Genomic DNA, 15,960 nt, shown 5'->3' on the forward strand with positions numbered 1-15,960 from the left:
AGACCTCCTGTCTGGTACCTGTGCCCAAGACACCGTGCGCCAAAGACCTCAACAGCTTCGGGCCGGTGGCTCTCACATCCCACCTGTTGAAGACACTGGAACGGCTGGTCCTGGACCACGTCCGCTCCACCGTGAGCTCAGCCATGGACCCGCTGCAGTTTGCATACGTCCTGGCATCGGAGTGGAGGACGCCATAATCTCCTGCTGCACCGCTCTCTCTCTCTCACCTGGAGAAGCCTGGCAGCTCTGTGAGGATCCTGTTCTTTCATCTCTCCAGCGCCTTCAACACCATCAGCTCCTGAGGGACAAGCTGGAGACGGCTGGTGTGGAGTACGACCTGCAGAGTGGATCCTGGACTACCTCACAGACCGACCCCAGTTTGTGAGAGCACGGGACTGTGTGTCTGACACTCGGACCTGCAGTGTGGGGACCTGCAGTGTGGAGGACCTGCAGTGTGGAGGACCTGCAGTGTGGAGGACCTGCAGTGTGAGGGACCTACAGTGTGGGGGACCTGCAGTGTGGGGGACTTGCAGTGTGGAGGACCTGCAGTGTGGAGGACCTGCAGTGTGAGGGACCTACAGTGTGGGGGACCTGCAGTGTGGGGGACTTGCAGTGTGGGGGACCTGCAGTGTGGGGGGCCTGCAGTGTGGGGGGCCTGCAGTGTGGGGGACCTGCAGTGTGGGGGCGCCCCAGGGCACTGTCCTCGCGCCCTTTCTCCTCACCCTTTACACTGCAGACTTCAGACACGACACGGACAGCTGTGTCCTGCAGAAGTTCTCTGACCACTCTGCCATCATTGGACTCATCACAGACGACGATGATGCGGAGTACAGAGGACTGGAGCAGGACTTTGTGGACTAGTCAGCAGAACCACCTCCTCATCAACGCGGGGAAGTCCAAGGAGATGGTGGTGGACTTCCACAGAGGCCACGCCCCCCTCACCAGTGAACATCCAGGGACGGGACATTGAGAGAGTAACTTCATCTGAACCACAAACTGGACTGGACTCATAACACAGATGCACTGTAATGGAAGAGCCAGAGTCGGCTCTACCTCCTGAGGAGACTCAGGTCTTTTGGAGTGACAGGGCCACTCCTGAAGACCTTCTACGACTCTGTGGTGCATCAGCTCCTGTAGGTGTGGCCTGCTGGAGCAGCAGCATCACAGAGAGGGAGAGGAAGAAGCTGGACAAAGTCATCAAGAAGTCCAGCTCCGTCCTGGGCTGTGCTCTGGACTCGGTTCAGGAGGTGGGGGACAGAAGGGTCCTGGCTAGATTCAAATCTATGCTGGACCATGAGTGTCGCCCCCTGCAGGACACTCTGTCCCCTGCAGGACACTCTGTCCGCTCTGGAGAGCAGCTTCAGTGTCCCCCCTTCCACCCTCGCTGTGTGAAGGAGACGTTTCACAGGTCTTTCCTTCTACTGCTGTCAGACTCTACAACAAACACTGTTAGTCCATCCATCCATCCATCCATCTTCTGCCGCTTTATCCGGGGCCGGGTCGCGGGGGCAGCAGTCTGAGCAGGGACTCCCAGACTTCCTTCTCCCCAGACACTTCCTCTAACTCCTCCGGGGGGATCCCGAGGCGTTCCCAGGCCAGCCGAGAGACATAGTCTCTCTACCAGCGTGTCCTGGGTCTTCCCCGGGGCCTTTTCCCGGTGGGACATGCCTGAAACACCTCCCGAGGGAGGCGCCCAGGAGGCATCCGAAACAGATGCCCGAGCCACCTCAGCTGGCTCCTCTCGACGTGGAGGAGCAGCGGCTCTACTCCGAGCTCCCCCCGTGTGGCCGAGCTCCTCACCTTATCTCTAAGGGAGCGCCCAGCCACACGGCGGAGGAAACTCATTTCGACCGCTTGTATCCGCGATCTTGTTCTTTCGGTCACTACCCAAAGCTCATGACCATAGGTGAGGTCAGAACGTAGACCGACCAGTAAATAGAGAGCTTTGCCTTTCGGCTCAGCTCCCTCTTTACCACAACGGTCCGATGCAGCGACTGCATCACTGCAGCCGCTGCACCGATCCGCCTGTCGATCTCAAGCTCCATCCTTCCCTCACTCGTGAACAAGACCCCGAGATACTTGAACTCCTCCACTTGGGGCAAGGACACCCCACCCACCTGGAGAGGGCAAGCCACCTTTTTCCGGTCGAGAACCATGGCCTCGGATTTGGAGGTGCTGATTCTCATCCCAGCCGCTTCACACTCGGCTGCAAACCGTCCCAGTGCATGTTGCAGGTCCGGGTTTGATGGAGCCATCAGGACAACATTGTCTGCAAACAGCAGAGATGAGATCCTGTGGTCCCCAAACCGGACACCCTCCGACCCCTGACTGCGCCTAGAAATTCTGCCCATAAAAATTATGAACAGAACCGGTGACAAAGGGCAGCCCTGGCGGAGTCCAACATGCACTGGGAACAGGTCTGACTTACTGCCGGCAATGCGAACACAGCTCCTGCTCCGGTCATACAGGGACCGGACAGCCCTGAGCAAAGGGCCCCGGACCCCGTACTCCCGGAGCACCCCCCAAAGGACACCCCGAGGGACACGGTCGAAAGCCTTCTCCAGATCCACAAAGCACATGTGGACTGGTTGGGCAAACTCCCATGAGCCCTCGAGCACCCGATGGAGGGTATAGAGCTGGTCCAGTGTTCCACGACCGGGACGAAAACCACTCTGCTCCTCCTGAATCCGAGGTTCGACTATCGGTCGAATTCTCCTCTCCAGTACCTTGGAATAGACCTTACCCGGGAGGCTGAGGAGTGTGATCCCTCTGTAGTTGGAACACACCCTCCGGTCCCCCTTCTTGAACAGAGGGACCACCACCCCGGTCTGCCAGTCCAGAGGCACGGTCCCGAACGCCACGCGATGTTGCAGAGACGTGTCAACCAAGACAGTCCTACAACATCCAGATACTTTAGGTACTCAGGGCGGATCTCATCCACCCCCGGAGCCCTGCCACCGAGGAGTTTGCGAACAACCTCAGTGACTTCAGCTTGGGTGATGGATGAGCCAGCCTCCGAGTCCCCGGTCTCTACTTCCTCTTCGGAAGACATGACTGAGGGATTAAGGAGATCCTCAAAGTATTCCTTCCACCGTCCGACGACATCCCCAGTCGAGGTCAGCAGGCCTCCACCCGCACCGTAAACGGTGTTGGTGAGACACTGCTTCCCCCTCCTGAGGCGCCGGACGGTTTGCCAGAATTTCTTTGGTGCCGACCGATAGTCCTCCTCCATGGCCTCCCCGAACTCCTCCCAGGCCCGGGTTTTTGCCTCTGCGACAGCACGAGCCGCGGCTCGCTTGGCCTGCCGATACCCGTCGATGACCTCCGGAGACCTACAAGCCAGAGTGGCCTGATAGGCCTCCTTCTTCAGTCTGACGGCATCCCTTACTTCCGGTGTCCACCACCGGGTTCGGGGATTGCCGCCACGACAGGCACCGGAGACCTTGCGACCACAACTCCGAGCAGCCGCATCAACAATGGAGGCGGAGAACATGGTCCACTCGGACTCAATGTCTCCAACCTCCCCCGGGACATGGGAGAAGCTCTCCCGGAGGTGCGAGTTGAATACCCTACTGACAGAGGGTTCCACAAGACGTTCCCAACAGACCCTCACAATGCGCTTGGGTCTGCCAAGTCTGTCCGGCTTCCTCCTCCGCCAGCGGATCCAACTCACCACCAGGTGGTGATCGGTTGACAACTCTGCCCCTCTCTTCACCCGAGTGTCCAAGACACGCGGCCGGAGGTCTGATGACACGACAACAAAGTCGATCATTGACCTCCGGCCTAGGGTGTCCTGGTGCCATGTGCACTGATGGACACCCTTGTGCTTGAACATGGTGTTCGTTATGGACAATCCGTGGCTAGCACAGAAGTCCAATAACTGAACACCGCTCGGGTTCAGATCGGGGAAGCCGTTCTTCCCGATCACCCCTCTCCAGGTGTCACTGTCATTACCCACGTGGGCGTTGAAGTCCCCCAGTAGAACAACGGAGTCCCCGGTCGGTGCACTGTCCAGTACCCCTCCCAAGGACTCCAAGAAGGCCGGGTACTCTGCACTGCTGTTCGGCCCGTAGGCCGCCACAACAGTGAGAGACCTGTCCCCCACCCGAAGGCGGAGGGACGCGACCCTCTCGTTCACCGGGGTAAACTCCAACACGTGGCGGCTCAGCTGAGGGGCTATCAGCAAGCCCACACCAGCCCGCCGCCTCTCCCCGCGGGCAACACCAGAGAAGTGGAGCGTCCAGCCCCTCTCGAGGAGATGGGTTCCAGAGCCCAAACTGTGCGTGGAGGTGAGGCCGACTATATCTAGTCGGTATCGCTCAACCTCCCGCACAAGCTCAGGCTCTTTCCCCCCCAGCGAGGTGACATTCCATGTCCCCAGAGTTAGTCTCTGTGTCTGGAGATCTGGTCGCCGAGGCCCCTGCCGTCGACTGCCGCCCAGATCTCTCTGCACCGGCCCCTTATGGATCCTCCTGCGGGTGGTGGGCCCACGGGAGGGCGGCCCCACGTCGCTCTTTCGGGCTGTGCCCGGCCGGGCCCCGTGGGGTAAGACCCGGCCACCAGGCGCTCGCCATGGAGCACCCATCCCAGGCCCGGTGACGCCGATCCGGGCGACGTAAACGGCCTTGTTCGTGTCGTCGTCATAAGAGGCTTCTGAACCGATCTTTGTCTGACCCGTCACCTAGGACCTGTTTGCCTTGGGAGACCCTACCAGGGGCATGAAGCCCCGGACAACATAGCTCCCGGGATCATTTGGGCACTCAAACCCCTCCACCACGTTAAGGTGTCGGTTCAAGGAGAGGATCGTTAGTCCTACTGTGCAATTACTCTCGTGATTCATGTGCAATGGTATTTATGTATATTTTCCCCTTCATCCCTTGTTGTGAAATGGGAGGTTTTGTCTATAGGAGTTTTTGTTTATAGGAGATCTTCTACTGAAAGTGTTTTTCAGACTTCCTATAAGTGATCTGTTCTTCTGTATCTACCTCTGTATCTACCTGCGTTGCACCAATGACATTTCCCCATGTGGGACAATAAAGGAATATCTTATCTTATCTTAATTTACTGGGATTTAACGCTCATTTCAACTATGTTACACTAACACCTATGGTCAGTACAGCGTGTGTGCTAACACCTATGGTCAGTACAGCACATGTGCTAACGCCTTAGGTCAGTACAGCGCGTGTGCTAACACCTATGGTCAGTACAGCACATGTGCTAATGCCTTAGGTCAGTACAGCGCGTGTGCTAACACCTATGGTCAGTACAGCGCGTGTGCTAACACCTATGGTCAGTACAGCACATGTGCTAACACCTATGGTCAGTACAGCACATGTGCTAACGCCTTAGGTCAGTACAGCGCGTGTGCTAACACCTATGGTCAGTACAGCGCGTGTGCTAACACCTATGGTCAGTACAGCGCGTGTGCTAACACCTATGGTCAGTACAGCGCGTGTGCTAACGCCTATGGTCAGTACAGCGCGTGTGCTAACGCCTATGGTCAGTACAGCACATGTGCTAACGCCTATGGTCAGTACAGCGCGTGTGCTAACGCCTATGGTCAGTACAGCACATGTGCTAACACCTATGGTCAGTACAGCACATGTGCTAACACCTACACGCATCTGTCCCGGGATGAAACCTTTCTGCTGTTCACATCCTGAACTCTTGTGATTGCAACGAAAGATCTGAGGACGAGCTTATCCCGCACACAACACGCGCTCTGGCCCCCGCACACGGGCCCCGCACACGGGCCCCTCAGCTGCAGCTCTGAGCTGTTCATCTAAGCTGAAGACATGTTGCTTTGTGAACACATTCTTCGTGTGCTACGTAGGGTTTAGGGTGTTTAGGGTGCAGATGTAGGGTGTAGGTGTAGGGTTTAGGGTGCAGGTGTAGTGTTTAGGGTGCAGGTGTAGGGTGTTGGGTGCATCTGGCTCAGGTTCTCTGTAGACCTACATCAAGTGTGTCCAAACGTGTCTTTGAGGGCCTCATTTTGAAACTTCTACAGAGCAGAGGGCCACAAACCCCAGACATTTGACCTAGTTCTGATGCCTCCACCTTTAATAAGACTTGAAACATTAATATGAAGTCGATAGAACAACATTTTACTGTAAAAATACGACTTTTTGTTGTTTGAATTATCTTAGAAGGAGAATAAGTCTGAGGGCCACATTTGGCCCCGGCCGTGGTTTGGACACGCCTGTATTACATCAATGACATGATTTCATGCACATGTTTAGTGTGGAGAGCCTGTGGCGCCCCCTGCAGTTTCTCTGAGGGAATGATGGGTTAGTGTGTAGTATGTGTGGGGCCCTCTTCAGAAGGTGGTGTTGTGATGGGCGTGGCCCTCCACCCCTCGTGTTCCAGATGCTCCCTGTGGACTGACCCTGAGCTGTGTGTTGCAGGCTCGCTCTGGGGCCGTGTGGACGAGCAGGCTCTGTGGAGCAGCAGGCTTCTGGGGGCCCACTCTCCAGCCTCGCTGCTCCGCTCTCTGGTTTACCTCAACACCAAATATGTGGGGGCCCGGAGCCTGGACCAGCACCTGACCTTATCCTTCAGCCAGATCTACACCGAGCTCCAGAGTGAGACCAGACCGGGCCCCCACGTGCCTTCAGCCTCTCAGGGCCCACACGGTACGCACGCTACACGCCCTACACACACGCTACACGCCCTACACACACGCTACACGCCCTACACACACACACGCTACACGCCCTACACACACACACGCTACAGGCCCTACACACACACTACACGCCCTACACTTACACGCCCTACACTCACACGCTACACGCCCTGCACTCACACGCTACACGCCCTGCACTCACACGCTACACGCCCTGCACTCACACGCTACACGCCCTGCACTCACACGCTACACGCCCTACACACACACACGCTACAGGCCCTACACACACACTACACGCCCTACACTCACACGCTACACGCCCTGCACTCACACGCTACACGCCCTGCACTCACACGCTACACGCCCTACACTCACAAGCTACACGCCCTGCACTCACACGCTACACGCCCTGCACTCACACGCTACACGCCCTGCACTCACACGCCACACGCCCTGCACTCACACGCTACACGCCCTGCACTCACACGCTACACGCCCTGCACTCACACGCTACACGCCCTGCACTCACACGCTACACGCCCTACACACACACTACACGTCCTACACACACGCTACACGCCCTACACTCACACGCTACACGCCCTACACACACACGCTACACGCCCTACACTCACACACTACACGCACGCGCTACACGGCCTACACACACGCTACACGCCCTGCACTCACAAACTACACGCCCTACACTCACACGCTACACGCCCTACACACACGCTACACGCCCTACACACACGCTACACGCCCTACACACACGCTACACGCCCTACACACACACACGCTACAGGCCCTACACACACACTACACGCCCTACACACACGCTACACGCCCTACACACACACACGCTACACGCCCTACACTCACACGCTACACGCCCTGCACTCACACGCTACACGCCCTGCACTCACACGCTACACGCCCTACACACACGCTACACGCCCTACACTCACACGCTACACGCCCTGCACTCACACGCTACACGCCCTACACTCACACGCTACACGCCCTACACTCACACGCTACACGCCCTACACACACGCTACACGCCCTACATTCACACGCTACACGCCCTACACACACGCTACACGCCCTGCACTCACACGCTACACGCCCTGCACTCACACGCTACACGCCCTACACACACACTACACGCCCTACATACACGCTACACGCCCTACATTCACACGCTACACGCCCTACACACACGCTACACGCCCTACACACACGCTACACGCCCTACACACACGCTACACGCCCTACACACACTACACGCCCTACACACACGCTACACGCCCTACACTCACACGCTACACGCCCTACACACACACGCTACACGCCCTACACTCACACACTACACGCACGCGCTACACGGCCTACACACACGCTACACGCCCTGCACTCACAAACTACACGCCCTACACTCACACGCTACACGCCCTACACACACGCTACACGCCCTACACACACACACGCTACACGCCCTACACTCACACACTACACTCACACGCTACACGCCCTACACACACACACGCTACAGGCCCTACACACACACTACACGCCCTACACACACGCTACACGCCCTACACACACGCTACACGCCCTACACTCACACGCTACACGCCCTGCACTCACATGCTACACGCCCTGCACACACGCTACACGCCCTACACACACACTACACGCCCTACACACACGCTACACGCCCTACACTCACACGCTACACGCCCTGCACTCACACGCTACACGCCCTACACTCACACGCTACACGCCCTGCACTCACACGCTACACGCCCTGCACTCACACGCTACATGCCCTACACACGCTACACACCCTACACACACACTACACGCTCTACACACACGCTACACGCCCTACACTCACACGCTACACGCCCTGCACTCACACGCTACACGCCCTGCACTCACACGCTACACGCCCTGCACACACGCTACATGCCCTACACTCACACGCTACACGCCCTACACACACACTACACGCCCTACACACACGCTACATGCCCTACACTCACACGCTACACACGCTACACGCCCTACACACACGCTACACGCCCTACATTCACACGCTACACGCCCTGCACACACGCTACATGCCCTACACTCACACGCTACACGCCCTACACACACACTACACGCCCTACACACACGCTACACGCCCTACACACACACTACACGCCCTACACACACGCTACATGCCCTACTCACACGCTACACGCCCTACACACACGCTACACGCCCTACACACACGCTACACGCCCTACACTCACACGCTACACACCCTACACACACGCTACATGCCCTACACTCACACGCTACACGCCCTACACACACGCTACATGCCCTACACTCACACGCTACACGCCCTACACACACGCTACACGCCCTACACACACGCTACACGCCCTACACACACACACTACACGCCCTACACACACGCTACACGCCCTACACACACACGCTACACGCCCTACACTCACACACTACACGCCCTACGCACGCGCTACACGGCCTACACACACGCTACACGCCCTGCACTCACAAACTACACGCCCTACACTCACACGCTACACGCCCTACACACACACGCTACACGCCCTACACACACACGCTACACGCCCTACACTCACACACTACACGCCCTACGCACGCGCTACACGGCCTACACACACGCTACACGCCCTGCACTCACAAACTACACGCCCTACACACACGCTACACGCCCTACACTCACAAACTACACGCCCTACACACACACGCTACACGCCCTGCACTCACACGCTACACGCCCTGCACTCACACGCTACATGCCCTACACACGCTACACGCCCTACACTCACACGCTACACGCCCTGCACTCACACGCTACATGCCCTACACACGCTACACACCCTACACACACGGTTTAGACTCGGTGCATGTTTAGTCTGGGTAAATGTGTCCAATGATTAGAACCTTTGCTGTTCACATCCTGATGTCTGTGCTGACTCTCTCCATATGAGGACACTGTGTAGTTTTAGTAGGCCGTGTAGTAGGCCGTGTAGTAGGCCGTGTAGTAGGCCGTGTAGTAGGCCGTGTAGTGTTGTAGCTGCTCTCACTGACTGTGCTGTTCTCAGGGCAAAGTCAGTCCAGGAAAAGGAAGTTGGAGGAGGAGAGCTCCTCACAGCTTCTGAGCCTCGTGACGGAGCAGGAGAGGAGCCTGTACCAGCTGTACAGGGACAAGTGGTGAGTGAGCACTGCACCACGCCCTCACAGCCACGCCCTCACAGCCACGCCCTCACAGCCACGCCCTCACAGCCACGCCCTCACAGCCACGCCTCACACACTGTAGATCCTGTGTCCAATGATTAGAACCTTTGCTGTTCACATCCTGATGTCTGTGCTGACTCTCTCCATATGAGGACACTAGAGTTATAGTTCGCCTCACAGCGGCGCTCTACACTGCACCACGCCTCACAGCGGCGCTCTACACTGCACCACGCCTCACAGCGGCGCTCTACACTGCACCACGCCTCACAGCGGCGCTCTACACTGCACCACGCCTCACAGCGGCGCTGTTCTCTAGGCAACATTTATCAACGCGATCTAAAAATAAAGATCAGAGCAACAAGTCAAAGTGCTGCAGAGCTTAATTAAAGGAGTTTAAACCTGGAGCCAGCGTCCCCTTCAGACCAGATTGTGCCGCGTGAACAGATGCGTTTCCATGACGTTAAAGCATTTTGTGTTTGTCCTTGTGTCCAGCCCAGCGTCTGTGCGGGACAGCCCGGATCTCCTGTACCTGCTGCCTGACCCGTCCTCTCCAGAGGGACTGTGGTTCAGCGTGAGCCCCCTCCAGCCCCAGGCCCTGGAGCGCCTCCTGACCCCAGCCCTGGTAGTGCAGGGGCTCCATATGGAGGACGGGTCGCTGCAGGAGGACGGGTCGCTGCAGGAGGACGGGTCGCTGCAGGAGGACGGGTCGCTGCAGGAGGACGGGTCGCTGCAGGAGGACGGGTCGCTGCAGGAGGACGGGTCGCTGCAGGAGGACCGGGTGCTGCAGGAGGACGGGTCACTGCAGGAGGACTGGTCGCTGCGGGAGGACTGGTCGCTGCGGGAGGACTGGGCGCTGCGGGAGGATGGGTCGCTGCGGGAGGACCGGGTGCTGCAGGAGGACGGGTCACTGCAGGAGGACCGGGCGCTGCAGGAGGACGGGGCGCTGCAGGAGGACGGGGCGCTGCAGGAGGACGGGGCGCTGCAGGAGGACGGGGCGCTGCAGGAGCACCGGGCGCTGCAGGAGCACCGGGCGCTGCAGGAGGACCGGGCGCTGCAGGAGGACCGGGCGCTGCAGGAGGACCGGGCGCTGCAGGAGGACCGGGCGCTGCAGGAGGACCGGGCGCTGCAGGAGGAGCAGGAGGACCAGTCAGAGCCAGCCAATGGAGAGTAGGCTCTGCCCCGAGCAAGCGTTCTTCCCACGTCGTCCTCCTCCGGCAGGAGCGAGCTGAAGCCAACACTCCTGCTGACCCATGCACAGACCACCAGAGGGCGCTCACACAGCTAGTTTGAACATAACCTGTAGTTTTCCATGTGCTCTGACCTGACGTGCTCTGACCGGACGTGCGCTGACCGGACGTGCGCTGACCACTCAGATTCAGCCTGTGGACTCAGTGCTGTAGTAAATGTAGTGTAGTATTCTATATACTGAGCCGTGAGTGGGCGGAGGCCGGACCTGTGCTCTGCTGCTACTTTCACACTGAACCTACAGCTGGTGGTCCAGACTCACCAGCGCCACCTGTCTCTTGCTCCTCAGAAGCGCCACCTGTCTGTCCTCCTCAGAAGCGCCACCTGTCTGTCCTCCTCAGAAGCGCCACCTGTCTGTCCTCCTCAGAAGCGCCACCTGTCTGTCCTCCTCAGAAGCGCCACCTGTCTGTCCTCCTCAGAAGCTGCTTTTAGTCCCTCAGAACTCTCCTCCAGGCGGCTTTATTTCACTACAGTTTGAAGACATGATGAAGTGCCCTTAGAGCACGAGGGTCATTGACCATGTCCCACCCGTGTTTGGGCTGCGGGGGGCGCCACCTGAACACCTGCTTTATGCCATGAGCAGAGACTGGTACCGCTGTGGTGACTCTGGGGGCGCTCAGTGGGTGTGAAGGGCTTTAGGGTGGACACACTGTACAGCACACTACGCTCCAGTGAAAATGGTGCCATTGCTGGAGGTGTCTGGGGAGAGGGAGGTCTCTGCAGCTCTTACTTTAGGAGCCAGACGGAATACAGCTCCCACAACTCCTCACTTTTCATACTTTAATGTCAATGAGTTAAATATTTGTTTTGTTTTAATAAATCTCTAAATATGTGAGTGTCTCATTCTTGCTTCGTCCTGGGACTCGTCTTCACACATGTCCACACATGTCCACACATGTCCACACATGTCCACACATGTCCACACATGTCCACACATGTCCACACATGTCCACACATGTCCACACATGTCCACACTGACGACCATCATCTGCACAGTGCTCACGTGAGTGCCGTGGCTCTAATACACCGGCCTTCACAGATTTGACTGCAGCTGTCCTCTGGCGCCATCTGGTGGTCTAAAAAAGGCCTTTTGAGCATAAAAATAATAAAGCCACTATAAAGTGACTTTGGGCCTACATTTACTCCAAAATTCCAGAACAATGTGTCGATAAATAAAAGGTAACTTGGTGAGAGGGGAACTAAAACTGAGTAAAGCCATGAACAGCTTTAAGGAGACGCTGTAACAAATGACTGGTGCTGGTGCTGGGGCCTGGGTGCTGGTGCTGGGGCCTGGGTGCTGGTGCTGGGGCCTGGCTGGTCTGTCTCGTCTGCCCTCTGGGCTCTGTGCCTGCTGGCGACTCTCTGCTCCTGGTTCTGACTGCTCGTATGATGGTGTTTTCTCTACTGGTTCATCATATGTGCTCATTCTTATGTGTTTCATTTGAGTTTGTGACTGTGCGTGTGTGTGAGGCCTGTGTGTGAGGGTGAAAGGTGCCTTATGGGCCGTGAGGGCCAGCAAGGCCTTCTCTGCTAGCCTAAACATAATCAGAATATAATTTTAAAAATATATAATAATGTAATAAATATTTGTGGGAAACACCGGCGTGGAGAACGCGCGGACACCGACAGGACAAGGTGAGGCAACGCCTGGTTGAACTGCGTTTCTGTCTAAATGTACAGTGTCTAGAGCCATGACATCATAATGATGTAAAATGATGTAATAAGAGGTGGATTCATTCGGGTGGGACTGTGTACTGAAGGCCCAAGCCCCAGAACCACGACCCGCCACTGCTTATGAATAAAGGTTGATTTGTTTTAACAGAACAGCCTCTCCTTGAACCGACACCTTAACGTGGTGGAGGGGTTTGAGTGCCCGAATGATCCCAGGAGCTATGTTGTCGGGGGCTTCAAGCCCCTGGTAGGGTCTCCCAAGGCAAACAGGTCCTAGGTGACGGGTCAGACAAAGATCGGTTCAGAAGCCTCTTATGACGACGACACGAACAAGGCCGTTTACGTCGCCCGGATCGGCGTCACCGGGGCCCCATCCTGGAGCCAGGCCTGGGATGGGTGCTCCATGGCGAGCGCCTGGTGGCCGGGTCTTACCCCACGGGGCCCGGCCGGGCACAGCCCGAAAGAGCGACGTGGGGCCGCCCTCCCGTGGGCCCACCACCCGCAGGAGGATCCATAAGGGGCCGGTGCAGAGAGATCTGGGCGGCAGTCGACGGCAGGGGCCTCGGCGACCAGATCTCCAGACACAGAGACTAACTCTGGGGACATGGAACGTCACCTCGCTGGGGGGGAAAGAGCCTGAGCTTGTGCGGGAGGTTGAGCGATACCGACTAGATATAGTCGGCCTCACCTCCACGCACAGTTTGGGCTCTGGAACCCATCTACTCGAGAGGGGCTGGACGCTCCACTTCTCTGGTGTTGCCCGCGGGGAGAGGCGGCGGGCTGGTGTGGGCTTGCTTATAGCCCCTCAGCTCAGCCGCCACATGTTGGAGTTTACCCCGGTGAACGAGAGGGTCGCGTCCCTCCGCCTTCGGGTGGGGGACAGGTCTCTCACTGTTGTGGCGGCCTACGGGCCGAACAGCAGTGCAGAGTACCCGGCCTTCTTGGAGTCCTTGGGAGGGGTACTGGACAGTGCACCGACCGGGGACTCCGTTGTTCTACTGGGGGACTTCAACGCCCACGTGGGCAATGACAGTGACACCTGGAGAGGGGTGATCGGGAAGAACGGCTTCCCCGATCTGAACCCGAGCGGTGTTCAGTTATTGGACTTCTGTGCTAGCCACGGATTGTCCATAACGAACACCATGTTCAAGCACAAGGGTGTCCATCAGTGCACATGGCACCAGGACACCCTAGGCCGGAGGTCAATGATCGACTTTGTTGTCGTGTCATCAGACCTCCGGCCGCGTGTCTTGGACACTCGGGTGAAGAGAGGGGCAGAGTTGTCAACCGATCACCACCTGGTGGTGAGTTGGATCCGCTGGCGGAGGAGGAAGCCGGACAGACTTGGCAGACCCAAGCGCATTGTGAGGGTCTGTTGGGAACGTCTTGTGGAACCCTCTGTCAGTAGGGTATTCAACTCGCACCTCCGGGAGAGCTTCTCCCATGTCCCGGGGGAGGTTGGAGACATTGAGTCCGAGTGGACCATGTTCTCCGCCTCCATTGTTGATGCGGCTGCTCGGAGTTGTGGTCGCAAGGTCTCCGGTGCCTGTCGTGGCGGCAATCCCCGAACCCGGTGGTGGACACCGGAAGTAAGGGATGCCGTCAGACTGAAGAAGGAGGCCTATCAGGCCACTCTGGCTTGTAGGTCTCCGGAGGTCATCGACGGGTATCGGCAGGCCAAGCGAGCCGCGGCTCGTGCTGTCGCAGAGGCAAAAACCCGGGCCTGGGAGGAGTTCGGGGAGGCCATGGAGGAGGACTATCGGTTGGCACCAAAGAAATTCTGGCAAACCGTTCGGCGCCTCAGGAGGGGGAAGCAGTGTCTCACCAACACCGTTTACGGTGCGGGTGGAGGCCTGCTGACCTCAACTGGGGATGTCGTCGGACGGTGGAAGGAATACTTTAAGGATCTCCTTAATCCCTCAGTCACGTCTTCCGAAGAGGAAGTAGAGACCGGGGACTCGGAGGCTGGCTCATCCATCACCCAAGCTGAAGTCACTGAGGTTGTTCGCAAACTCCTCGGTGGCTCCGGGGGTGGATGAGATCCGCCCTGAGTACCTAAAGTATCTGGATGTTGTAGGACTGTCTTGGTTGACACGTCTCTGCAACATCGCGTGGCGTTCGGGGACCGTGCCTCTGGACTGGCAGACCGGGGTGGTGGTCCCTCTGTTCAAGAAGGGGGACCGGAGGGTGTGTTCCAACTACAGAGGGATCACACTCCTCAGCCTCCCATAAGGTCTATTCCAAGGTACTGGAGACGAGAATCCGACCGATAGTCGAACCTCGGATTCAGGAGGAGCAGAGTGGTTTTGGTCCTGGTCGTGGAACACTGGACCAGCTCTATACCCTCCATCGGGTGCTCGAGGGTTCATGGGAGTTTGCCCAACCGGTCCACATGTGCTTTGTGGATCAGGAGAAGGCTTTCGACCGTGTCCCTCGGGGTGTCCTTTGGGGGGTGCTCCGGGAGTACGGGGTCCGGGGCCCTTTGCTCAGGGCTGTCCGGTCCCTGTATGACCGGAGCAGGAGCTGTGTTCGCATTGCCGGCAGTAAGTCAGACCTGTTCCCAGTGCATGTTGGACTCCACCAGGGCTGCCCTTTGTCACCGGTTCTGTTCATAATTTTTATGGGCAGAATTTCTAGGCGCAGTCAGGGGTCGGAGGGTGTCCGGTTTGGGGACCACAGGATCTCATCTCTGCTGTTTGCAGACGATGTTGTCCTGATGGCTCCATCAAACCCGGACCTGCAACATGCACTGGGACGGTTTGCAGCCGAGTGTGAAGCGGCTGGGATGAGAATCAGCACCTCCAAATCCGAGGCCATGGTTCTCGACCGGAAAAAGGTGGCTTGCCCTCTCCAGGTGGGTGGGGTGTCCTTGCCCCAAGTGGAGGAGTTCAAGTATCTCGGGGTCTTGTTCACGAGTGAGGGAAGGATGGAGCGTGAGATCGACAGTCGGATCGGTGCAGCGGCTGCAGTGATGCAGTCGCTGCATCGGACCGTTGTGGTAAAGAGGGAGCTGAGCCGTGACCTATTTACTGGTCACTCTACGTTCTGACCTCACCTATGGTCATGAGCTTTGGGTAGTGACCGAAAGAACAAGATCGCGGATACAAGCGGTCGAAATGAGTTTCCTCCGCCGT

At 57.7% G+C, this 15,960-nt stretch overlaps 1 protein-coding gene across 1 annotated transcript in view; it reads left to right on the forward strand.

Moving 5' to 3' along the window:
• zmym2 (zinc finger, MYM-type 2) overlaps positions 1 to 11,984 on the forward strand; it is an 80,983-nt gene extending 68,999 nt beyond the window's left edge. The window contains exons 25-29 of the mRNA XM_072444170.1: positions 6,405 to 6,632; positions 9,778 to 9,886; positions 10,403 to 10,597; positions 11,077 to 11,239; positions 11,277 to 11,984. Coding sequence (XP_072300271.1) covers positions 6,405 to 6,632; positions 9,778 to 9,886; positions 10,403 to 10,597; positions 11,077 to 11,200 — 656 coding nt within the window. The 3' untranslated portion in view covers positions 11,201 to 11,239; positions 11,277 to 11,984. The remainder of the gene's footprint in view (positions 1 to 6,404; positions 6,633 to 9,777; positions 9,887 to 10,402; positions 10,598 to 11,076; positions 11,240 to 11,276) is intronic.
• Positions 11,985 to 15,960: the final 3,976 nt, after the last annotated feature.

The sequence above is a fragment of the Eucyclogobius newberryi genome, unplaced genomic scaffold (assembly GCF_026437365.1).
Source record: "Eucyclogobius newberryi isolate DKJ021-1_F unplaced genomic scaffold, fEucNew1.0.hap1 SCAF_14, whole genome shotgun sequence".
In the NCBI taxonomy this organism is placed as follows: Eukaryota; Metazoa; Chordata; class Actinopteri; order Gobiiformes; family Gobiidae; genus Eucyclogobius; species Eucyclogobius newberryi.